Below are 25413 nucleotides of genomic sequence, written 5' to 3'. Positions count from 1 at the left end.
TCGTGGATGCATGGAAGTGCTGCAGAAATTCATGTTGTCCTTTTATCAGGCAACTCCTGGTTCCTCTTATCAGCTTCAAGGTGTATTTACAAGGATTGTAAATCAATCTTTGCTGACAGCTCTCTCAGGTGCTCGGCTGGAATGAGCACCAAGCGCTGCCTTATCGACACGAGCCAAAACATCTAATTACATCTGCTGGACCAGGAACTTTCCAACTTCTCAAAAAAAAGCTGCTCTGGGTAGGGAAGTGATGCTTTGGAAGGCCCAGAGCCTCATCCATCATTCATCCAAGCGACACTTAGGCTCAGATTTAATCCAGGGTGAGAGATGGATGGATATGACCATCCCAGTTCTGGGCTGGTATCTTAAATGGCCACTGGAGTGCTGAAATAGCACTCAGGGATAGCAGCAAATCCACTGGAATGTGAAAAATGGGGGGGGGGGAATGCACAGAGACTTCTCAAGTGCTCTTCTGCCTTGCTTATATTAAATATCCATTTATTTATTGCAGGGCAATGTGGGATCAACACCCCCGTGAGGTTGCCCAAGTCATATCCATCGAGAGACAGCTTGGCCACAGCTCAACACCAACCACCACCAGCTTTCCACCCATTTTCTCCTCCTCTGGCACTATCACTAAGGGGGGTGAAAAGATTCCACACCCTTGACCCTTGCACCTCCCCAGAGAAGTCCTTCATGGAGACAAAATGGATACAGAAAACTAGGGATTCACCCTAGAATTTACCCATCAACCACAGCAGTTATGTCTCACTGAGAGGAGTGATAAGTAGGTTTCACACCTGAATGTCAGGATTAAACATATTTAAATAGAAATATGAGTTAAATAGGAGTTCAGGGCCACGTAAAATCTTCTCTTCTATTTTTGTGGCCCTCCTTGCTCGACAAAAACAGGCTGCAAAAGCCTATTTTAGGCAAGCAAGCGAGCGAGCCACGGGCATTGTCCTCTGTCCTCACACACAGTTAAAGCAGAGCTGCCAGGGGTGGCCGACCTTATCTGTTGGGCTCCGCTCCAGGTCCTGCCCAGGGGAAAACCAAAAAGTCATCTCCGACATCCCCTGGCAGCCACATCAAGGCGACGCATATCCCGAATTTCTGGGAGGCGTGCACGCAGGCACGCAGCACTGTCCCAAACTCCTGGGATGCAGGCACGCAGCACTGTCCCAAACTCCTGGGATGCAGGCACGCAGCACTGTCCCAAACTTCTAAGATGCAGGCACGCAGCACTATCCCCAACTCCCAGGATGCAGGCATGCAGCACCACTGAGCACACAAGTGACTCCCTGGGAGGCCACTTCACTTTGGACAACCCCAAGGAATTGCCAACACCAGACTTTTCCCGTGGCCCCGCGCTGGCACATCCAGGGTGCTGTGGAGCCCCCCCCGGGTTTTTATTTCCTTCTGTTTTCAGAACAGGACCCATCCAACTTCAACATGGACGAGGAGATTTAATACTCAGAAGTTTATTTGCTGTTCTCCAGGGCAGTTTCATCCCAGCTGCCCTAATGACATCCCTGAGAAACAAAATCCCCTCTCCTTGCTTCCCCCTCCTCCCCCTGCTTAGCTAATGACACGTGCCCTGCAAAGACAGCCCTGAAAACAACCCTGAAAAGTCAGATACCAAAGGTTAAGGCTTTTCACCTCCTTCCTTAGAGATTTCCTTTCACTTGGGATCCCCTTTCCCTCATACCGGTCCCCAGTGCTGCCCTTAACACCTGAGAAGACCCAAAAGCCTTTGGAGCGAAGCCACCACTGGAAGCCTGCAGCATCTTAGGACAATATTTTCCTTTGAGATAAAAGGATTGGAAATTGGAGAGCAGGAACTTTTTTGGCTGTGCACATTTCTTTAGATCTACATACACTCCCCAGTGCATTTGCATGTTTTATATATATATATATGTATATATATGGCACAGTAAAATAAATTAGAGCAGAATACTATATGAGCATTCCATGATTTTCTCTGAAAAATATCAAGGATCTGGTGTAAGTAAAAGTATTTAAAGTTTGGGGGGGGGCTTATCATTAAAGAAAAGCTATTTTATCTTTGTTTTTTTATCAGGGGTCTGTGCAAATCTAAGCCTCAACCGCTTGTGTTGAGCCACACTGCGAGCAGCAAAAACTGTTCTGCTTTTAGAATCTGCCTTCAAAATATATAAATAAAACCACATCAGCACATGGCATGACAGGAGCTTGTTAGGAGCAGAGGAGATACCTCAAACTCATCGCTGGCAGTGAAGGATTGCACAAGCAGGATCTCAAAGGGATTCTTTGCTTTGCTGTCCTGTCATAGCTGTGCCAAGTCTGGGCTAATCCCCACCAGATTTCAGTAAATTTGGTTAAATACTGTTAGATAAATAATTGTGCCTTAATTACCTCACATTCCCACGACAGCGTGATGGGCTGAGCTGCAGCAGAAAGCCTGAAGTCAGTGGGTTCATCCCTCAAACCCACACCCAGGTTAAAGGCAGGTGGGAATAAACAACCAGCTGCAGGATTGTGGAGCAGCAACAACACCTGGGCAGGTGAAGGACCAGCCCCTCACACTTCCCTGTGGAGGAACTGGAAAGAGAGGGGACTCCAGGGAATGACTAGGGCTCTTGTACAGAGCCAGGGGAAGAAGAGGGACAGGCACTGATCTCTTCTTTGTGGGGTCGAGTGACAGGACCCAAGGGAATGGCCTGAAGTTGTGTCAGGGGAGGTTTAGGTGGATCTTAGGGAAAGGTTCTTCCCTCAGAGGGTGGTTGGGCACTGCCCAGGCTCCCCAGGGCAGTGGGCACAGCCCCAAGGCTGTCAGAGCTCCAGGAGGGTTTGGATGATCCTCTGGGGTACAGGGTGTAACTCTTGGGGATGGGCCTGTGCAGAGCTAAGGGTTGGACTGGATGATCCTTGTGGGTCCCTTCCAACTCTGCATATTCTGGGATTCTGGGAAGGTAAGACTGCCAAGCACGGTGCCACCTGTGGCACCTACATGCTACAAAAGCAAAATGTTTCATGAAAAAAAACCCGCAGCGGGTTTTGTCACTAAATTTAGGGGGGGAAAGGTGCCTTTTCCATGCCAATTAGAAGGACAGGGCACTCCAAATCCCACGGAGAGCTGCTCTGAACAGCAAGGTGAAGTGCACACAAGGGAAAGCGCTGCCTCCGTGCAGCACCACCCCAACATCCCCCCCCACACACACACCTCCCTCGGCTTCCTAAGCAGCGCTTTGAAAACACCCTCCTCAGGAAACTCGGAGGGAGGCCGTCCCTCCCCCGCCACACAATCGCTATATCCACTTTCCATTAGAGTATAGGAAGCTTCGGGAGCCCAACATCCCAGTCTGACATCAAACTGCTAAAACAGGAGTTATCAGATGGAACGCGTGGGTCAGCATTGTGCCTCGGGACATAAAAAGGACCTTGGTATTAATGTGAGGAAATGTGACTATTGTGTGCAGAGTGATACCCATTCAGGTCCAGACCACTTGTCTCGGGACGCTACTCTCCCTGGAATATCCTTGGCGCCAGCATCCAGCTTTTCTCCTCGTCCCCTTAAAAGAAAAAAAAAGTCATCTGGGCAGGGGCTGGGCCGGGGCTTGGATGCCGTGTTTTTTTTCGGGAGCAGCAGCAGCGCCGGGCGTGCACGTGTGTGCCTTTGGAGCAGATTACAGGAAACTGGTGATTCTCTGTATCTAGGGATGATCAATTGTGCACAGGGTGGAACAGGCTTTAATTTCTCCTGAAGCATAAATTGTGTTCCGTTCCTTCCCCCCCCTCCACACACACACCCCGACAAAGCCACATCCTGCTTCCCAATTGGCATTTTCCCTGCCTTATTCTCCCCAAAAACTGCTTCAGGCACCTCTAAACCCACCAGTCTGAGCATCAGCCCTAAGTGGGAAAAGTTGAGCAGCTGCAGCTCCACAAATCCTTGATAAACTGTGCTTGAGTCGAGGGGGGGAAAAAAATCCTGTGCAAACCCCTCTGCTGCAATTCGGGGAAGGAGAAGATGAATTGTTTTAGAGCCCCAACCTGCAAAAACAAAGTCCCAATGATGAAAATACATGCCTGGCTGATTTAAGGGAGCTGCCAAGAAGGTAAGGACGCTGTGACTGATGGCAAGGATGTGTCCCCACACACTTCCCAGGCTCACTTGCATCACCCGCCCACAGATTTAAGGCTCAGCCTAAATCAAACTGCTGTATTTATTTGCAGAGATTCAATTCCAGGTGTGCTGCAGGTAAAGCAGCAAGTGGTTGAATCCCCTAGTTTCTGTTATCTCAACAAGGAACGTAGGTGTGTAGACCTGTAGCCAGGCTCCCAAGGGATTTATGGAAAAATCCATATATAAAACACACCAAAAAAACCCCAAAATACCCTCTGGATGTGAGTTTGACTAAGACTGAAGTGTTACTGCACTTCTAGCTGGGTGAGAGAATAGGAAATGCATGGGCCTGCAAGCCACCAGACAGCAAATCCGGGAGCTGTGCAATAAGCAGAGATTGTAGCCATGGATCTGGAGAGGGAAGAAGTTCTTCCCCACTGCACACCACTCTCACTGATGCTCTTCATCCTCTCTGGAATAAATTACCAGGGAACGAAGCATCAAGTTTTCCACCTGCAGCACAGGAAAGGTAACAGCCCTGCTCCTGTTGTGTTCAGCCTGGAAAAGAGAAGGCTCCAGGGAGACCTTGGGGCCCCTTCCAGTGCCTAAGGGGCTCCAAGAGAGCTGGAGAGGGACTTTGGACAAGGGATGGAGTGACAGGACAAGTAGGGATGCCTTCAAATCAAAAGAGGATTGATACAGATTAGATCTGAGGAAGTTCTTTTACAATGAGGGTGGTGAGATCCTGGCACAGGTTGCCCACAGAAGCTGCGGTTGCCTCATCCCTGGAAGTGTCCAAGGCCAGGTTGGACGGGGCTTGAAGCAACCTGGGTTAGTGGAAGACATTCCTGCTTATTGCAGAGGGGTTGGACTACATGGCCTTTAAAAGGTCCCTTCCCATCCAAACCATTCTGTGATTTTACTTGCACACATTTATTGTGACTTCAGAACAAGTCACAGCCTAAAAACCATCCTGATCTTCCTCCAAAAAATGCAGATCCTGGGTCCAAAAGCCTCCAACTTCAGATAAAGCCCTACATTCACATTAGACCTGCTAACATTTGCTGAAAACAAATCTTACCATCAAAGCCTAAGTTGTAAGGATGAAAAGCAGAACAGAATAATAATAATAAAAAAGCCTTTTTTCAGGTACCACAAGGAAGCACTAAAACACCCAGGAGGAAGAACCCAAAAGTCACTACTGGGCAGCATTTTAGTGCTTTGAAATCTGCACTGGTTTGGGCTCAATATTCTATGCCAGGGCAGCCAGTATTAATTAGAAGTGAGACAGGCCATACCTTAAACCCCAGATTTCTTCAAGCCATCCTTTTCCATACACATCTGTGTGCACAGCCCAGCATTTCATGCCAATGGTTAATTGTTGGAGTTTTACGAGGCCGTGCCATGTTTTGTTGGCTCAAACCTTAATCCCACACAGGGATCTTTTTAAAACAGAATTAGAGTGAAGTGCATCCAATTATGCTCGTGGAGAGTTGCACATACATCACACAGAGACCAACAGGATGATGCAGAGCTGTCACTGCATCTGTAATTCCACTTAGTTGCCTGCCAGCACCTGGAACCTGGGGTCCAGCTCATCCCCAGATGGGAATTTTGGATGTTTTAGCCCCATACAAAGGTGGGCAGCAACCTCACAGCAGCTCACCCAAAAAAGTCTCCAGCAGGAGAGAATCTGGACACCATGTTCAGCTAAGAGACCAATCTGTGACGACCAGAACGTGTTCTGAGGCTCACAGACATCACAGCAGGGCTGTTTATCTTGTTCCAAGTCACCTCAGAGGTTTTTCCTGCTAGAAATTAGGCAAGTGTATTTTCTCATCATTTGGGTTGGAAGGGACCTTCAAAATCATCCAGTTCCAACCCCCTGCCACTGGCAGGGACACCTTCCACGAGCCCAGGTTGCTCCAAGCTCCGTCCAACCTGGCCTTGGACACTTCCAGGGATCCAGGGGCATCCACAGCTTCTCTGGGCAACCTGTGCCAGGGCCTCCTCACCCTCACAGGGAACAATTTCTTCCTAATATCCCACATTTTATGCAGCAAGTGCACCTGACACCAGGGAGCAACCAGACCCAGGCAGTCCTGGAGAACCCTCTTAGTGCAAGATGGCCCTTGGTCAGCCCCTCTTGACCCCAGCAGTGCTGCCAAGAGAGCAGAGTTAATCCCTCTGGCAAAAGGAATCATTTCAGCCCAACAAAGGTCTCACCCAGCCTGGGGAAAGCAAGAAAATAAGATTAGGATGCAGAGATGTCATTCCCACACTTGGTTTTCCTCTGTGTTCACAGAGCACCAGAGGATCTTGTATGATCCTGGTGCACTGGGCTCCCTTGGGGTTGGAAATGAGGTGTTTGGGACATTTGACATTGCCTAAACCCCTGCTTTCCCCCCCCCCATCAGCTTGTCTTGCTGGAGACAATTCCTGCAAGTGCTCAACTGCACAGTTTTGTACTAGGAAATCAAAGCTTGAGCATCAAAAAAAACCCAAAACATCCCACAAAAAAATCCCAACAAACAAATAAAAACAAACATCACCCCCAAACCCCTAAAAACAAACAAAAACCACAAAAAAACCCAAACTCCAAAACCAAACAAACACCAAAAAACAAACAACAAAAAATACAAAAACCCAAAACAAACAGAATCCCCCCCAAAACCCAAACAAATTCCCAAAAAAAACTTCCAAAGAGTGGCAGCAACAAAAGGGAATTTCTGAAGAGTTCCCTTGCAGAGTGGACCAGGGAACAGCTCACTCCCAGACATACCTTGCCCACAGCATAATTAAACCTCACTTTGGGATTAGGGTATTTTTTTTTTCAGCAGTTCAGGTTCTTTTTCTTAGGAGAGGTTAAGGGGCTCATCTCAGCCACCTTCAAGCACCCAGTGAGTCAGCCCTCCAGGAGGATCAGCAATGCCCTCTGCAGCCACAGACTTACTGGGTATGGATAAAACCCACCCTGGAAGATGCTTCTGAGAAAGAGCTGATAGCCCAGATGACTCCAACAGCTGGAGTCTGAGCAATCCTATGCCTGATAGGGAAAAACTTGGATTTTGGCTCCCTGGACCACTTTGATTTTGCCATGGGGAAAAAAAAAATAAAAATCTCCCTTCACACCTGCCCTTAAAGTCTGGACTTTTTTTCAGCCTAAAGCCCATTTTTCAAACCTCCATCCTTGAATTTGAAATGTGACCCAGCACATCAGAAGTGCAGTTTTCCTTAAAAATCCTGAACATCTCAGCTGAAAAAAAAAAAAAAAAGGATACAACTAATACCACCATCACAAACATCATTGCTTCAGGGAAATAAGGAAGCCTTTTTTGTTCTGTTTTGAATTGAAGGGAAAACACTTATAAAAAGCCCAGGAGGACACACAAGGAAAGGGAACTTCAGATGCAGAAGAATCCACAGCACTTGCATTCCTCATCCCCAAACAATGCACCCCACGGCATTAAGCCCAGACTTGTCATAGCAAAGCACAGTTCCCTTAAATCTTTCAATTAAGATGGCATTTGTAAAATTGCAGGCTTGGAAATTGCTAGATATTATTCCCTAAATTAAAGTCATTGCTCAGAGTCAAAAAGCAGAACTTTGATTATCTTGAACAGGGGTCCAGGCCATAAATGTTCTGCATCACCATTCCCAATAATTGCTCCCTGCAGATCGACGGGGATTTGCATGTAATCTAAAAATAACTTAGAACAAACTTAAAGGACTCTCCGATACTGTGACACCAAGGATAATCCAGAGCCTGTGCATTTAATCCCCAAAATAGTCAGTGCCCATACAGGCAGGCTCCAGGATGCCTCCAGCTGCTGGGACAAAGTGCAGGCTGCTGCCATGTCCAAGAGCTGCTTTTCCTCAGCATATCCCATGAAAGCCAGCTTTGCCAGCCCTCATCCTGCCCCATTTAGCATGTTCAGTACAGAGGATATTAAACAATGTCCAAGAGGCAAAAATTCAAGGCCTGGCTGGACGGAGCCCGGAGCAACCCGGTCTAGTGAAAAGTGCCCAAGCACAGATCCCACACCAAAGCACATTTGGGTGGAATTCGGCCCTTGGGCCCTCACCTGGAGCAGGCAGCTTGTATTCACAAACAGAGCATACACACAACCCCGCTTCTCAATACTGTGGGCTGTGAGGGCCTGACCCCCATCAGAGGTGTCCAACAGGCTGATTTTCTCCTCATTTTTACTCTCTGCTCCCACACACAGCAGGTACAGGGATTGCCTGCCCCCAGCCAGGATGATTAACCCCAAAGGGGCACGCGGGGCCAACCCCAAAGAGGCACGTGTCTCCAACCCCAAAGGTCCCTCTATGCTCTTTTATTTTACAATGAGGGTGGTAAAACACCGGAGCAGTTGCCCAGAAAAGCTGTGGAAATCTTCAAAGGCCTGGAAGGACAGGGCTTGGAGCAACCTGGTCTAGCGAAAGCCCTGCCCTCAGCAGGGGCTGGAACGAGATGGCCTTTAAGTTCCCTCCCCACCCAAAGCACCACGATTCCATAAAATTTCACCGACAACCACATCCCACGGCCCCAATCGTGTTTTTTGGAAGGAGGTTGTCACTCACCGGTGGCCCGGGGAGCTCCCTCGAGGTTGACGTTGACAAAGAAGCGAATGCTGTCGGCGGAGACGATGGTGGAGTTCACGGTGTCGTAGAGCTCCTCGCTGGCCGTCTCCTCCTTCGCCTCGGGGCCATCGTCGGTGTGGCACTTGAGGTACCCTGAGGGAGAGACAAAGAAGTGGCGAGGGGGTTTTAGGGTGTCCCGGGACTGCGCGGTGTCCTGGGACTCCGAGGTGTCCTGGGACTGCACGGTGTCCTCGTGGTCCGGGGCGGGGGAAGAGCCATCGGCCATGGTGTCCTCGTGGTCCGGGGCGGGGGAAGAGCCATCGGCCATGGTGTCCTCGTGGTCTGGGGCGGGGGAAGAGCCATCGGCCATGGCTGTGGGGCCTCTGCAGCACCAGGGCCTCTGAGGGGCTTCTCCACCGCCCGTGGCCGGTGAGGGCTGGGGGGGTAAGGAAGGGACTCCTGTGTGTTTTGGCTGAGATCAACAGCTCCCCACACCGCCCGGCAGCAAACCCACTGACAGCACCACGCTCCTCTCAGGTAAAAAAAAAAAAAAATACAGGGTGAAAACCGACTGGAAACCATAAAAACATCGAGCCCGCGGCAGGAGCTGCGTCACGGCCCACCCCAAACCCAGCGCCTTCACCGGCCACCTTGTGAAGGCAGCGCCCTTCATTGACAATCCAGCAATTTGAAACCACGGGGCAAAAATTAAGAAGTTAAAAATTAAAAGATATCAGGAGACACCGGATATCGAGAGAGACCCACAGGTCCCCACGGGGCAGAGGGAGCAGGTCACTGGAGGTGGCAGCACCCAGAAAGCGAGACAAGTTTCTTAATTACAGCAGACAACTCCTTAGCCTTTAGCAAGGCTTTAATTAGAGTTTAACCTGGCCCCATCCAACAGAAAGCTGGTCCCTGCAACATCTCATTACCAAGCAGCTGGAGAGCTCTTGTAGCACACTCATGTATCATGTTTAATTAGGAGAATTAGGGACATTATAGAATGTCGATTTTTACATTACCAGGATTATTCAGCAGCTTCTCCTCGTCTTCTGACAACTCTTTTATGCCTAATTTGAAGCAGGAGGGATATATTTCATTAGCTGGCTTTAGGCACTACACTGGAATGAAAAGGGGGAGCTTCAAGGCGGAGGCTTGAATGGAAACTAAAATATTGATGGCTTTTAAAGCCTGGTATAAGCAAATGTAGAGGCGGCAGCTGAAAGCAGCACATGCTGTCTCTGAGGGATCCAGCCAACAGTTCTCTACCACAAAACCCAAACCAGGGGAGTGAGGCCACAAACAGGAACTCGGTGACACAGGACAGGGTCTGCAGCGCTTCCTGCCACGAGCTGATGGAGCTCAGAGGTGCAAGGGGCTTCAAACCTTTAGGTGACTTCCAAACTGCTTATCCAAGGCATGGGAAACCTGGCAAACTCCCTTAGATTAATCCCTCTCTCCTTCCCCTGCCTGCTTGACAGGAATAAATGTGAATTGGTCCTTTCATAACTGCTCTGAAGGCTTCAAAAAGCATCCAAGGTGCTGCTGTTCCCATCCAGCAAAGCACACTCAGGATTCCATATTCCATCCTCTGCTGCTGGTGAAGCTCAGGCTGTTTGCAATCCTGCACAATGGAAACTTGTCCAAGAAAGGGAGGTGAGGAGAGTACAGGAAACACCTGAACCCAGGTCTGACAGCACTGTGGGCACCACCAGGTATGAAACACTGCCAGGAGATATGGCAGGGTTGAGGAGCAGCCTATGTCCTGAAGGGATGGGCAACAGCCAGACAGGGTGACTGCTGGCACCAGAAGCATTACACAGTCCTGTGCAAGCATCTCAATCCCAAATTAAGTGCCAAACTTGGAGTCTGGTTCCTCTAAATGCAGGAGGGACACCATAATCTCTCCTCAAAGCCGAGGACCCACCACAGCTGACCTTCCTCCCAGTGCCAGGAGAGTTTGGATAGCTCTACAAAGACACAACCAGCCTGAGGGAGGCTCAAATCTATGATCCTGGCTTTTCCAGCTCACCCTGATCCAGGATTGCAGCTCTCAGGGAAGTTGTCACAAGAGGTTCTTCTCCATCCTTCCCGGTTGGGAGGTACCTGAGGGCAAGATGGTCTGAGCACCCATCTCAGAGAACAGAGGTGAGCTTTTCCTCACTGTCCTAATACAATCAGAGACTCAGATGGGTAAACAGGGAAAACCCAGCAGGAAAAACTATTTTTTCCCCTCCTGAGCCCACTGAAACCAGTCTGATAAGAGTGTGGCAGCAGTGGCTCCTGAAAATGGAGAGGGCTGGAGACAGGAGAAGCAGCCCAGGAGCTGGAAGAAGGGCAAGGGTGGAGTAGGATCAGAGGGTTGGGCAGAGGTCAGCGAGGACTCTGGCAAGGGAAGCATCCTCTGTTCCTCCCTCTTTAGGGGAGGAAAGAGCAGAACAAAAGGCAGCCGAGCCTCGTGTCCCTTGGGCAAGGGACGGACAAAACACTCGGCTTGCAAATAACCCCAAACCTGGGCTGGACAGGAACTGCACCCCCGGGCAGGTGTCTGCTTTGTCACTAAACCACCTCAGGGCTTCAAACCATTCCTGTTTGGGATCCTTCAGCCCATTAGTCTGCCAGGAGTTTTAACCCACGAGCAGCTCATGCCTGTCAAAGGCAGGGTTGCCTGGAGGTGAGACGGGCTCTGTGCGTGGTAGATGCACCTTCCCCCTGAGCAGAGCTCAGTTACTGCCTCCAGCCCTGGCAGCTGCTTCCCACCCCATTCCACAATGCTCCCTAAATGCCACCCCTGCTGACTGAAGGGCAGAGGATGCCACAAGGGACAGCTCCTCCTTCAGAAGTCTGATGGGTGTTCTGCAGAAGTTCAGAGCAGGATCTGATGGCGGTGTTGCAGAGTTTGTGTAAATATCAGTCACGTTTCCACATGGAACCACAGTCCCGGTAACATTTGACAGCCTGTTCTGTGAGAAGTTGCTTCAGCGAGGCAGAGGGCAGAGTTAAATACCTTTTCATTGCCATCAGACAGACTGGAGAGGAGTTTAAGACCTCCAGATTGGTGCCTCCCCATCTCCATCACTGCAGATTGCCACCTTCAGATGATGGCAGCATTTGCTGAAGTGGCACGAGCTACACAACAGGGCAACTCAAAGCTCTGAGCAGAGCAAGTGACACCTCAGCCCAAAACATGGTCTAAAAGCACTGGAGCAAAGAGGTTTGGCTGAGTAAGAGGCCAGAGCTGAGAACTGAGTTAAGGCTGGCTGAGATCAGTGCAGCCCTCCTGCACCACGAAGAACATGTGGTCAGGACAATCCTGACCCTGTAGGACCCATCTCATGGCAAAGGGGTATGGAAAAGCATGGAAAGAGCCAGAGACCAAAGGGTGCAAGCACCATCCTTTGGTGCTGCAGGAACAAGCCCCACACCTCACCCTCTGCAGCCAGAGGCAGCAGATACCTTTACTCTAAGTCTTCCTCTACCTCAGCCCAGCCTGTGCAACATGAAAATAAGCCATTCCCCCATTTTATGGAGGTGCTGGGAAGAAAAGAAAAAGAATAAATATGGTTCCTCTAGCCATTCCCCTCCAAAGCATCACCCCTTCCCCTGCAACTCATCCCTGGCCCTGCTCTAATATCCCAATATCCAACCAAGGCCAGGCTGGATGGGGCTCTGAGCATCTTGGTCCAGTGGAAAGTATCCCTGCCCATGCAGGGTTGAAAATAAATGATCTTTAAGGTCCTTTCCAACCCCAATCATTTTGTGATTCTAAGATTCCATCCACAGCCTCCTCTCTTTCCTCTCATTGCCTCCTCAAATCCACTTCCTCTCCAGGCTCCTGCTGCCATCAGCCCTCTCCCAGCTCTGACAAGGTGCCTGCCCTGCAGCTCTTTCACTTTTGAGCTGGGTTTTAAGAGCCCAGCAGTGACTTGAGCTGCAGCAGAGGTGGCATTGCCTCTCCCACAGCAGCTCTAGTGGCACCTGGCAGCTGCAACCTGGGGAGCAGAGTGGGAGTTTGCAGGAAGCAGAGCTTCAGCCACATCAGATATGTTCCCTGGAAAAGCTTAATTGCTCCGTGGGAGCAGCACTCACAGCCCAGGGGCTGCAGATTTCTCCAAAAAAGCAAAGAAAAACAAACAAACAAAAAAATCTTAATCAGGCTCAATTTCCTGGGAGAAAAGCAGCAATATTACGAAAAACATCACCTCACACCCCGGGTGAAGAGACTTATTCCAGCCACAGCCCCTGCACATCCTCTCATTGTGTCTCAGAGGTGACAAAGCCCATTGTGATGTTTTAACCAACACCCCCAGGCAGGAGCCACTGACTCAAAGCAGTTTTTCTGGAAACACCTGATTTTCACCCTGGGCTTCCAAGGCAGTGTCCCCTCCAAGCCTGGAAAAACTGTTCTCACTTATAGCACCTGTTGGCACAGCAGTGCCTGTTCCCTCAGCCAAAAACCCAAGGCCCAGCTTCTGGAATCATGGAATAGCATCTCCTCTTCTTCACACAAGTGGTAGTTGCCCCCTCCTCCCAAGAAAGTCTCTTCAAAAAGCCAGGAAGCTAAAAGCTGCATTGAAAGAGGTTTTCTGAGCTGTGACTGGCACTCCAACACTCTCAGCTAGTCGTGTTAAAAGCCATTTCGGATTTCTGAAGTGAGTTTTTAGGCAGAGGAGGCAGCAAATTGTTTTGGAAGAACTATTTCTGCATCCATTTTCTCAGAAGAATTACAGGCCTAGTACAGAAGGACAACAAAATTAACAATAATAACATAAAACTTTTAAAAGTAAAGGAGCATCAACAGGGACATGGGCATTACCCTAAAATCCAGTCTGGCACTTTGAGCACCCCTAGTGCTCAGCTGTAACATGTTAAACTCAAGAGAGATTTAAGCCCTGTATCAACCTAAAAACTAGCCATGATAGTGGCATTAAGCTCAAAAAAAAGTCAGTTCATCTAATTTTTCCATTCAAGGATTTTTCAACTTGCTCTGGCCAACAGCACACACTAATTCTCAAGCAGGGCATGAAGTTTTAATCAAGCTGAGCTGAAGTGATCAGTCTGAGCTTTAAGCCATCAGAGGGGGGGTTTGCTTTGTTCCCTGAGTGTTGCAGGTTCTCAGATTTGCTGCATCACTCGGAAAATACCCAAATCCCCAACTTTGGGTGCAAAAGGAAACAATTAATAATGAAGCCTCCACCTCCATTCTGACCTTTACACTCTGCACAGAAACACGGATTCCTGTTGCCTCCATAGGTTAGGTAACCTTAGAGTTAGTGAATATTGGCAGGGATAAAGCAATTGAAGGATTCAGGAGAGACTTGGAAGAACTTTAACGGTTATCAGAACATTATTCTAGAAAAAAAAGGGTTTAAACAGTACTCTACTCACACACAAACCAAAGTAAGTTTTTGGCCACACATCATATGCTGATTCCAGCACAATCATCATTTACCCGAATAAGTCTCTATTATTTTTCAGATAAAATAAGAGCAATTGTACTGATAAACAGCATTTTTCAGGTAAATATTTGCCTAAATTTTACACATTCCTGCTGAGGTTCAACGTTAGGGGGTTACTTATCGCTTTGCATCACAAGAGTCATGAAAAAATCCCTTCCTTCCTGACAAATTGCTCCACTTCACAGGCAAGGACGACTGCAGGGTTGCAGCCACCCAGCAACACCCTCCCCGGGGCTGCTTCTCCAGTCACATCCTGCAAAGCTGTCTCCCTCTAAATTAAAAATTTAAGCCACGCTGATTAAATAAAGCAGTTCTGCATACAGCTGGATGCTCCCTAGAATTTTAAGCTCTCCCTTTGGTTCACAGCTCAGAGAGTCCCTGGCAGGGCTCACTGGTTTTGTCCTAAGGAGATTTGCCCGTCGTGTGGCATCCACGTGGACACAGGTGGTGCCAGCCCAGGAGATCACTGGGGGGGGCTGGGGGTGTCCACAGACCTTGTTGCTGACAACTAATTGGGAAGGGCCCAGAGCTTATCCTGCTTTGTTTAGAAGAACTCCTTTATCAAGTTTCCCAGAGAAGCTGTGGCTGCCCCTGGATCCCTGGAAGTGTCCAAGGCCTGGTTGGATGGGGCTTGGAGCTACGTGGGCTGGTGGAAGGTGTCCCTGCCCATGGCAGGGGGTGGAATGAGATGAGCTTTGAGGTCCCTTCCAACTCAAGCCACACCAAATAATTTGGGGTGGCACAAGTAGATCACCTAGATAGGATTTAGAGGAGTGTCCTCCAATCCCAGCCCCTCCACGGGTCCCTGAAGGGGCAGAAGAGCCAGGGAAGTGTTGGGTGGTGGTTCCTGTCCCTTCATCAGTCACTGGGAGCCCATCAGAGATGGGTGTGCAGCCTTTTGGAGCAATGACCACCTACTGTGATGATGTCAATCCATTACCTAAACCCTCAGAGGGCTTCAAAAGCACAGATTAAAATGCCACCCTCCTCATGTAAAGAAAAATAAGAATCCAAAGCAGAAGTAGAAAGCGTAGAGCAGGTGAGTCACCAGGACCAGACCTGTATCCTCCAACATCCCTCCACTCCTGGCTGACCATAACCTCCCAACCCTACTTTGAATCAGTCTTTTGTCATGAAGAGCCAGAGGAGAACATCAAGTTTCCACTGCCACTTCAGTGATAATTCGTAACAGAACTGAAAAGAACTGATCTGCTAAAAAAAAAAAAAAAAAAAAATTAAATAAACACCACCCAGGCACTTTTGAATTAATTCCAGTATTGTATTTTGCAGCCAGATTTCTAGGAAATGTTGTGAATAATCCAAGTAATTCAGTGGAGTGTTTTTATTTTGTTGTTGTTGTTTTTACAAAACACAGCAGCACGTGGAGTTTCAGCTCTGCAGCAGAACCCTCAGAAATCAGGAGGGTTCATTTTATTACAGGCCTCCTGATAGTTTTCAGAAATGAAAACCTGCAGGAGACCTGGGAGCCACCCCTCTTGTGCTCTCAGGTTGCAGCATCTCCTGCTGGAAAACTGGACATCTCATGGGGGAAAACCCATTGCAAAAGGATTCATTTCACAAAGACATTGAGATTAATCTCCTAGTTAAGCAAACAATTCCAAGACAGATAAAGTCAAATATTAAAAAAAAAAGGGAAAAAAAAAAGGAAAAAAACCCCACAGCACACATACCAGGCTGAACTGCAAACTGAAAAACAAAAACAAGCAGCTAAAATATATCCAAACATCCCAAGTCAGACTGGGGCCTTGGGGCCCTTCAACACAACTGCAATTTACTGTGCCAGCAAAACCAATTAATAAGTCAAAGGAGAGCAAGCACTGAGGGATTTGCTCTGGAAGACAAAAAAAAAAAAGAAAAAAAAAGAAAAAAAAATGATGCTGCAGGATTTGTTGAGCCAGCTCTAAAACAATGCTCCAGTTCAGAGATCCCCAGCATGATACTGGGACTCCTTCCTGTGGGGTTTTGCAAGAGGAACTAGAAAACCTCTGGGTTTGCATCTTATCAGGAAAAGTTCTCGGCTCAATTAAAAACCTCGTCATATACTGGCTGAATTTAATCACTTGCAGGTAATACCTGTGACTTTGGGGCTAATCCAGCTGCAGCAGGCACTGGATATTCCTCCAGCTCCAAGGAGGGTGCAGGGTTTTTGGCAGCCAAGAGAAAACGTGGGGCTCGATCTGAGTTATTGTGAGCCCTGATTGCTGAGCTGCATTTCATCAGGACTCCAGTTATCCTCAGGTTTGGACTGGGCCTCCACAGTCATCTCGTTGCTCCCCTTAAATTTGCCAGGAAGAAAACTCATTTGTCAGAACGACCTTCGGGGAAAATTTAGGTGAGTTAAAAACCACACATGGGGCGGGGAGGAGGACACCAATTATCACCAGGGCCTGCCAGCTTGGCTCGTGCAAGAGGCTTGTTCCACAGACCAAAAAAAAAAAAATGAGTAAAACATGGATTTTTCCTCAGCAAGGTGACAGAGGACAGCTATAAAAACTGACAATGCACACGGGTTGAAAACAGACCGTGGCCAACAGCTCCCATCCCTCTCTCCATCAGAAACCTCCAGCTGGGCAGGAATAAATTTATTTCCTTATTTTTCCTCTTGATGTTGTCTCTATAGGTCAAGCTACTAACCTGACTTTCCATCCCCAACGCCCGGTTACATTGCGAGAATTTACCTTCTGCAAGGCACTAAAAGCCACAGAAGTGGCTCTCAGGCAAGTTTTTCCACTACCAGAGAAAAATCAGAGTATGCTGCAAACTGGAACTTGTAGCTGAAGGCACGGGCTCCTTTGAAAACTTCTTAACTGGCTAAAAATTTGGGAAGTTCATCAAATAAGCTGGTACATGGCTGAGACCACAACAACCCTCTGAACTTCCCAAACACTCATGTATTAGTTCACTAGAAAATCCTTCCGGGTTTTTCCTCAGCTCCTGAGTAATTAACAGAGCTACAAATTATTAAAAACTTGAAGTTTTTACGAACAGCAAATATCCAGGAGGTTCTTATGAAGCTCTGCTACGGTGCTGCAGCCAAGATCCTCCTCACTGCAACACTTTAAACTAAAACTGAAGCCTCAGCTTTTAAGTTTTAACATCGCTACAGCTGCTTTGAGAACACAAGAATAGAGACAAAAACAACAACAAAAAAGTTACCTCTGGCAAAAGACAGACCCGGGCTCTGAACAGAGCCTCAGATATTCTCAGAAACAAAAACATCCTAATTACTAAGGATACAGAAAGCCATATGTATATGCAAGATCCCAGAAGGAGATAAGGGAAGAGCTCCACTCTGCACAGAGCAAGAGTATCAAAAGATGTTTCTCTACTGAGAAAGGGGAAAAAGCACCACAAAAAAAAAAAAGAATCAAACAAGATGTCAATTTTTCTTTGCCCTTCCCATCACAGAGCTCAGGGGACTGCTTTTTCTGTTTTAAAGGTGGGGCAAGAGCATCTCTTGGTGCCCACAGCGAATTGGAAGATCCCAACAAGTGGTGCCAAGAAGCAGCTTAAGGATTACGGAGCTAAACATCAAAATGGCTCGTTTTGAAACTGTGTGGAAAGGTAACTTCTTTATCTGTGGTTTCCTCTGGCCCTGATGAAGTTTTGGGTAAGACTTAGGGAATCTGAGCATATGGAACTCAGGGAGCACCAAAGCAGTGGGAATATTCCCCCTTGGCACCCTGCAAGATGTGCTGCCCATCTGCTCCGAGCGGGAGCACAAACCCTCCGTCAAATCAGGCAGCACGAGGTGACTCATCACCCAACTGCAACTGAACCCTTGGAAAAGGTCAGTTTGTGATGAGGAACAAGAGCAGCAGCAGATCCGAGTGTGACATAACCAAGAAATCCGCTGTATTTCCAATGGCTGGTAACACAGCGCTCGGTGATGTTTGTGGGATGAGCAGGAACTTGCAACATCCCCTCCTTCCCCTAAACCACCCAAGAACGGAACAGGAAAGCATCACACACAGGGGCATGAAGCCCTCACTGGCAGCTCTGAGGTGCTGCCTCCTTAAGACAAAGGAGGAAGCTGAGTAATAACACAAACAGAGGGCAGAAATGCCAATTACCACGGCACAAAAAAAAAAAAAAAAAAAAAGAGTTGAACAAGGGATGCCACAACTACAAACATGTGCTCTAAAAACATTCAGAGATCTGCTTTTGGATTGTTTTTTTTTTAATTTGGATAGTTCAAGGAAGATAAGACTGAGTCCTGGAAGGGGACATGTAGGGCTCCATAAAATGCCAGGACAGAGAGCTGTGCTTGTGTTCCCTGGGGTAGGAAGGGCTGGGATGAACTGAGTGGCTGCAGAAGACACACAGCTTTGTCCTACACCTCCAAAACCAGCAGTGTTTCTCACCAAACCCTTACAATGCTTTCAGCCAGAAGCTGGAGGCTTAGTCACCTCTCCAGGTCCCAACCTGGATCACCCCCTTACATTCCCAGTCCTCAAGAAAGCCCTAATCACATCCCAAGGGGCGATGAGCGAGGTGGAAGGAAGGAGCAGGGCTACCAAGACCTCCTGCCCCACATACCCTCAGAAAACCTCCCCGAGGTCAGGCATTAATTTCTGCCCTTCTGCAACTCAGAGAAGATCTCCCACTAGATATGAGAGGACTCGCTTCCAGTTTCATCCTTTGAGTCCCAAAAGTTGACTCCATATAACGCTTTCAGAGAAAAAAAGTGAGCCAGTGCCAAAGGAATCGCTGTCGCCAGCAGTGCTGGATTCTCTGCAGGTGACACCTGGCAGACATTCAGCTTCTCCTTCCAGATCTTATCTCAAGGCTTGGCCCCCTGGAACAAGAAGGATGAGCCCTGTGACAGCTACAAGCATCTCCAGGCCTAAATAACTGGAGAGTTTTAGTCTTTTCCTCTCACCATTTGGAAGTCCTGGACACTCCAAGCACTTCCAAGGGCAAGAAGCCCCAGGCTCTGAGGGACTGCATTCCTAAAGGGGCTGGTGTGGAGTGGAACTCCCAAGAAGATCTCTCCCTAATACCCTACACGTGCTATTTTTGGAGAAACTCATGGCAGGGGGCTGGAACTAAATGATCTTTAAGGTCTCTTCCACCCAAAATTATGCCCCAAAATCAGAAGTTGGGGCTTCACTGCACTTCAAGTTCGATTACAGGACACTTTGTCTCTTTATTAGTTGAGCATCTCCAAGATCTCAGCCACCTTTGTTGAGGCAGATGATACAAGTTTTGAAATTCCACCACTGAATCTTGCTTCAAAGAACAACAAAAAAAAAATAATAAATCTTTGTGCTAAAAGCTGCATCTGCCAGAGCCACACAGCATTTACCACCAACATGCTCCGTGACAGACTCCGTGGATCCCAAAGGGATCCAACACCTACACATGATCCCCACTCCAGAAAAAGAGATGAGCCAATACACCTGCCAGGCTGTATGACAGGAAAACATCATGAAAGGACTTGAAAAACAAGGAGCCACCCAGAATAGTCACTGATGACAATGTGGAGATGATTATTTACTGCTTGACTATCTCAAACATCTACAGGATTTGAAAACACGGAGTCTGCTCCCAGTATGAGGTGACACAACCACCACACCAGACTGTTTTCACACCACACTCAAAAGCTAAGTGGATTCTGTTTCCCCCAGTTTAAGTTCTCAGCTCCCCCTGTAGCGCAGCTCTCCCTCCAACAAGGTGGAATTGTGGACAAAAAAGTCAAATAATACTTGCCACTCTCTTCAAAGAAGTATCCATTTCTTGACATCGCTGCTGGTGGGGACTCTGGAAAAAAAAAAAGGCAGAAAAAAAGGAAACATAAGAATCATCAAAATTCTGGATGTTTTCACCTTCCTGCTAAACTCACTGTAAACCTGGATTACAGCAGAAAGTCACTCCCAAAATACTGCAGTCATCAGAATGTCCCAACTTTAACCTTTTAATAAACTAAGTTGATTGACTTTAGTATTTACCAGAACTTTCCGATACAGCCACAGGCAGCACTCGAAAAAAGTTAAGTCTCAGATATCTTGGACTGGGACCACAAAACATAAGACAAAATTTCAGGATAAGCCTGATCATCTCAGTATCTTTCAAACCTGAATAAATACGACAAAAAAAAAATACAAGCTAATAATCTAAAAAGTTTTTATAGAAAAAAAAATACAAACCATAACAAAGTCCAGGTTGTACCTTACAATCTAATAAAATAAACAAGTTTAATGTGGAAAAAAAAAAGTCAATTTAGATGAGAATGGGACTTCACATCCTATTCTGCTGCCCCTAATCAATAGGATATCCCCAAAACAGTGCTTGGCACTTGGAGATAAGCCCCAGAACACTTCAGCCTTCCTTGGCCCACTTCCTGACTGGGGTCCTGCAGCAACACCATCTGCACCAAGAGGGTCTCACGAGGAAGCCAAACCGGGAAATGACGCTGACCGAGAGCAAACCCACAAACACAAGAGCACCAGGAACGAATCTCCACAGTTTAATGTGGAACATGCTTTCTGTTAGCGAGCCAGTCCTGCAGGACACTGCTGGCCAGGTGGGTATTGAACATCTCTGGGTGATAAAACAGCACAGGAGCATCTGCTTTCAGGTGTGATCAAAGCCTGGCACCCAAACCCAGCCTGGCTGCTCCGAACACTGACAGCCTGGCACAGCTCAGCCTGCGTGGGCAGAAGCACCAGGTTTCCCTTACAGGTGCGTGGCCCATTTTCCAGGGAGAGAACAGAGCTCTGGATTCCAAGCCTTGAGCAAGAGTCACCCAGGCGGTCCCTCAGAAACCTGCTGCTCAATGCTGCCTCTTTACACGCTTCTTCCCGGCCAAAACGCAATCAGACAGAGGAATAGGCTTGCTCTGTCTTTCCCCACTTCATCAGGCTAATCAAACATTACCTACGCAAGCCTGGGATGAATTTGGGCCAACAAGGAAAGAGGCTTTGCCTGCCTTATTGTTCTGCAGATTAGGCTTCCTGCTTTCCCTTTGAGGTACGAGGCTTGTTTCCCAAAGCCCCTTCTTTCTCTACCCCCTAACTTTTGGCTGATAGATAGCAGGCTTTTTTATTCCCTTTTACAGTGGTGCCCCGTTGGGAAGCATCATAATTCATCCCGATCCCCCGGGAGCCTTTGTGCACCAGGCGGATACAAGTCACGCCACTGACTGACGGCAGCACCTTCCAGCCCTTGTGACACTTGTCACCACTGACAGCACTTGGCCGTGCAGGTTCCTGAAGGGACACCCTGATGACCATTAAAGAGAGAGCCAGCACATAAACCAGAGGGCAATTCAAGTGTCTGGTCCACGGGAGAAACACAATGTTCCAAAGTTCATCCCAGAACAATGGGGCCGGAGGAACAAAGGCACCGAAACTGTGGCCAAGGGGCACCCATTACACGAGTCAATTGTTTCCCTCCACCTGGAAGGGAAGGAGAAGATCCATCCAGACTGATTAGCATGCTAATGATCAAAGGAAAGTTCTTTAAAGAGGCTCTTATTGTGTAATGATTGCATTTACGTATTTCAGGGAAACAAACAAATGGATTACCCAAGGAACCGACATTCCCACCAGGATGGTATATCCATTTCTCCCTCCTGTTATGGCTTCTGAGGGAGCCTGGAGTTCATCCTTCACTGGGCAAAATGAGACACCTGGCTTTTCCTTTAACTGAACACAGCTATTCCTACAGGTTGATGATGTCTAATGATCAGGAATTGCTTGGTTTATTCCTTGGAAATTTCTTCCACACTGCAGCATTGCCTGGGATTGACATGGCTGATAAAGCAAAACACTTCAGTCTCTGAGCAAGAAGTCACCACAAAACCCACCATAACCACCTTTACTTTGGTGGCTGCTTGGACTGGGCATGAAAAGGGCAAGGCTGGGGTGTTAGAGCAGGCAGTGCCATTTCATTAGGTGGCACTCGTCCCTCTGAGTCACTAATGAGCAACAGTCCCCCGGGCAACACGCTCGGGCAATTATGTTGGAGGTGCTGTTTTTTCAGATGAGTCATAAAACAGAGGTCTTAACCTTGTAATTAAAGATGCAATGGCACGTTTGGGAAAGGGAAAAAAAAGGGAGAGAGTCAGGCGTTCACCCTACTATGTCCTGGCAGAAATCCAGCCCTGGCAATTTGTCTTCTCCCAACATAATGCTGTCCCACAGCACCAACCCAACTCAGACTTCCAAAACAGCCTCGTTGGCGCCTTTGGAAAAGCTGTTACACCCCCCCCCCCCACCCCACGGAAGGGGCTACGCACATGAACAGCAGGAACCTGCCCAGGAGGGAAAAGGTGATGGGGCGTTTACACAAGCCCAGACACAGGCAGGGAGGGATGGGACTGGCTGAAAGGTCAAGGGATTAAGCAGGAGTGGGAGGTTGGAAGGGTGAACTGGGGGCTACATCATCTGCTCCTTCCCTGAGAATATAGAGAACGCAACACCCACCCAAGTTTTTCATAGAATAATTCGGGTTGGAAGGGATCTCTAAAGGTTATCAAGTCCCACTCTCCTGCCATGGGCAGGGGTGTGTTCAACTCTATCAGGCTGCTCAGTGCTCTGTCCAACCTGATCTAGAATATTTCCAGGGATGGGGCATCCACCACCTCTCTGAGCACTCTGTGTCAGTGCCTCACCACCCTTACTGCAAGAAATTTTCTTATCTGTAATCTACATTGACCCTCTTTTAATTTAAAACCATCACCCCTTGTCTTATCACAACAAGCCCCTCTAAAAACTCTTGCCTCCATCCTTCTCCTAGGCTCCCTTTAAGCATTAAAATCTCAGAGTAAGGTCTCCCCAGAGCCTTCTCTTCTCTCCAGGCTGAACAACCCCAAGTTTTTAACCAAGCAGAACGACGGAGACAGATCTCAGGGGGGATTTCAATGAATATCTTCTTTCCTCCTTTCACATCAATCCCCTTCTCCCCATATTTCCCAGAGTTCAGCAGAAGCAAGCATTCCTTATGCTAATGGATGCTACCTAAGGCCAAGGCCAGCTAGGCTGTGCTTAAGTGCAGGTTCAGTAGCAGCCAGCAAGACAAACACATCAGCAGCTCCATCGGCCTCCTCCCTCACGAGGCTTATGGGATTTAATATCCAAGGTCTTGACTCCTTAGCCATGTTTTGCTGGAGACAGGAGCAATGGGTTTGAGTTGTGCAGAGCCCTCTTTTCTCCAGCAATCAGGTCCATACCCACCTGACCACACACCAACCTGCATTTCCTCTGCCCACCTCACCTCCACTTTGGAAATTAGAAGAGTTCGACCACAGGACAGTTATAAAACACCACAGTCATCGATGTGTTTGGCTTTGGGAAGCTTGGGCAGGAACACAAATCTCCCAGTTGATCAGGGATCAACATGATAACGGCTCCAGGGTTTGCCTGAAGCTCCAGGAGCGTTTCCATGAAGAATAAATCTTCCTCCAGCCCACAAAGGCTGAGGAGTTCCCTCTCTCCACCTTCACACCGTGTCCCCTCAGACCCACCAAAGCCACGTTGTTGGCTCCTTCAGCCAGGTTTTCTTTCAAAGATTTCAACAATCAAAAAAAGAAAAAAATCCAAGCAAAGCAACTTCAGCAAGGTCAAGCTTCTAGAGACAAAGCTAGAAAGCATTACCCCAAGGAACTGAGATGTACAGCACTCTCATTGCTGTGCCCTCAGCATCTCTCACCATGTCCTCATTCTCCAGACTCTCTCACTCAACACCAACAAGGACAACCAGACTCTCCACCTGCTCTCCCCTCCAAAAGCAGAACAAGATGCCACCTTCCACTATCTGCCAAAAAGCACAAATTTAAGCTCTTTTGACAATTTAAGCCGTGCTTTTCATTTTCAAGAGTTAATTTACTCCAGCAAATAAAGTTTCTACTGCCACCCCACTTTATTCCCTGCAGGGATGTCTATTAAATGAGACTAAATTGGAAAGGCACAGTGTCACTACTTAGTTTCTTCTTCAAAAGGAAAATTTCTGAGCTTTCTGAGCACTGAACTCAAAGGTAGAAGTGACGAGCTGAAGCGCTGCAGAAGAGAAAACAAAGCTTATTTCTTCAGACTCAAGGATTCAGCTTAAGATTTCCTGAGTAAGCAACTCCCCTTGGAGCTGAGGCAGTGGCAGTGACCCCAAGAGCCACCAGGGCAGAGGTATTTCAGAATCACAGAACGGTCTGGGCTGGAAGGGAGCTAAAAGACCATCTCATTCCAACCCCCTGCCATGGGCAGGGACACCTCCCACCAGACCTACATATGAAGTTTACTTTTCAACTGGTGGCACAGTTGAGTTTGCTGTTTGTTTAAGGTGCTTTGTCGTAGGTCTGGGACAACACCAGATGATCCACCGTGGGAAGCAGCAGACAAGAAGTGGGTATATTTCCTGATTTCTGACATTCTCATCATTTTTACATTTACATTGAACAACAAAGCCCCAACCCTGCCATCCTCCATTATTAAATTCCTGTGGGCACCGTGTCTCAGATCTAATAACCCATTTCAACTCTCTTGTTTTAAAGTTAGTAATAAGTTCTTCTCTTGAGCCTTGCAATATTAGTTGGATTATGAATAAAAACACATTCTCTGGATACTTGGGTAACTCAATTACAATGTTCTGCTGCTGGCATCTTCCAAGTAAACAGCCTCTGCAGCACAAGCCTTATATTGAAGTAAAACACAGCTCTGCAACAGGCTTTCTATCAGTAGTACCACAGCCTTTGGCTTTTAGGATTTCTCTACAGTAAATCTCTCACAGTTTTGGTGGCTTGATATTTAATTGGAGTTTACTTTGAGACCACACCAGTTCGAGAGGGTTATTGGAAAGGTACTTTTTTGTTCGCAGACTCCTTAATACTGGCAGCTCTCAGGCTGCACATCTAGAGAATTTGGTTAACCCACAAGTACTGATCAGAAAACATCAGGTACCTTCATCACCTCTTACTCAGGGTGAGCTCCAATATCCCAATTTCACAGAATTTGCATCAGAAGGGACCTTAAAGCCCATACAGTTCCAGCCCCTGCCATGGGCAGGGACACCTTCCACTATCCCAGGTTGCTCCAAGCCCCGTCCAACCTGGCCTTGGACACTTCCAGGGATGGGGCAGCCACTACTTTTCCCACAAATTCAATTTCCACATCTTCAAAACTGTTTTACTGGAGCTCTCAGAACGTTTCTCAAAAACTCATCAGCACGTGCAATGTCCTGCCTTAAAGCTGATAAAGCAAAACATTTCAGTGTCCAAGAGAGAAGTCACCACAAAAAAAAAAAAAA

General features: G+C 47.8%; 1 protein-coding gene across 1 annotated transcript in view; it reads right to left on the bottom strand.

The window, feature by feature from the left end:
- Window positions 1–25413, bottom strand: part of SLC4A11 (solute carrier family 4 member 11) — a 95803-nt gene that overhangs the window by 61693 nt on the left and 8697 nt on the right. Inside the window, exons 2-3 of the mRNA XM_017828988.1 lie at window positions 19885–19935; window positions 8693–8845 (exon numbers count right to left, since the gene is read on the bottom strand). Coding sequence (XP_017684477.1) covers window positions 8693–8845; window positions 19885–19935 — 204 coding nt within the window. The remainder of the gene's footprint in view (window positions 1–8692; window positions 8846–19884; window positions 19936–25413) is intronic.

Source organism: Lepidothrix coronata, unplaced genomic scaffold, assembly GCF_001604755.1.
Source record: "Lepidothrix coronata isolate B3197 unplaced genomic scaffold, Lepidothrix_coronata-1.0 Scaffold156, whole genome shotgun sequence".
Taxonomy (NCBI): Eukaryota; Metazoa; Chordata; class Aves; order Passeriformes; family Pipridae; genus Lepidothrix; species Lepidothrix coronata.
Note: the sequence above shows the minus strand (reverse complement) of the source record. Positions and strands in the feature narration are given on the sequence as shown.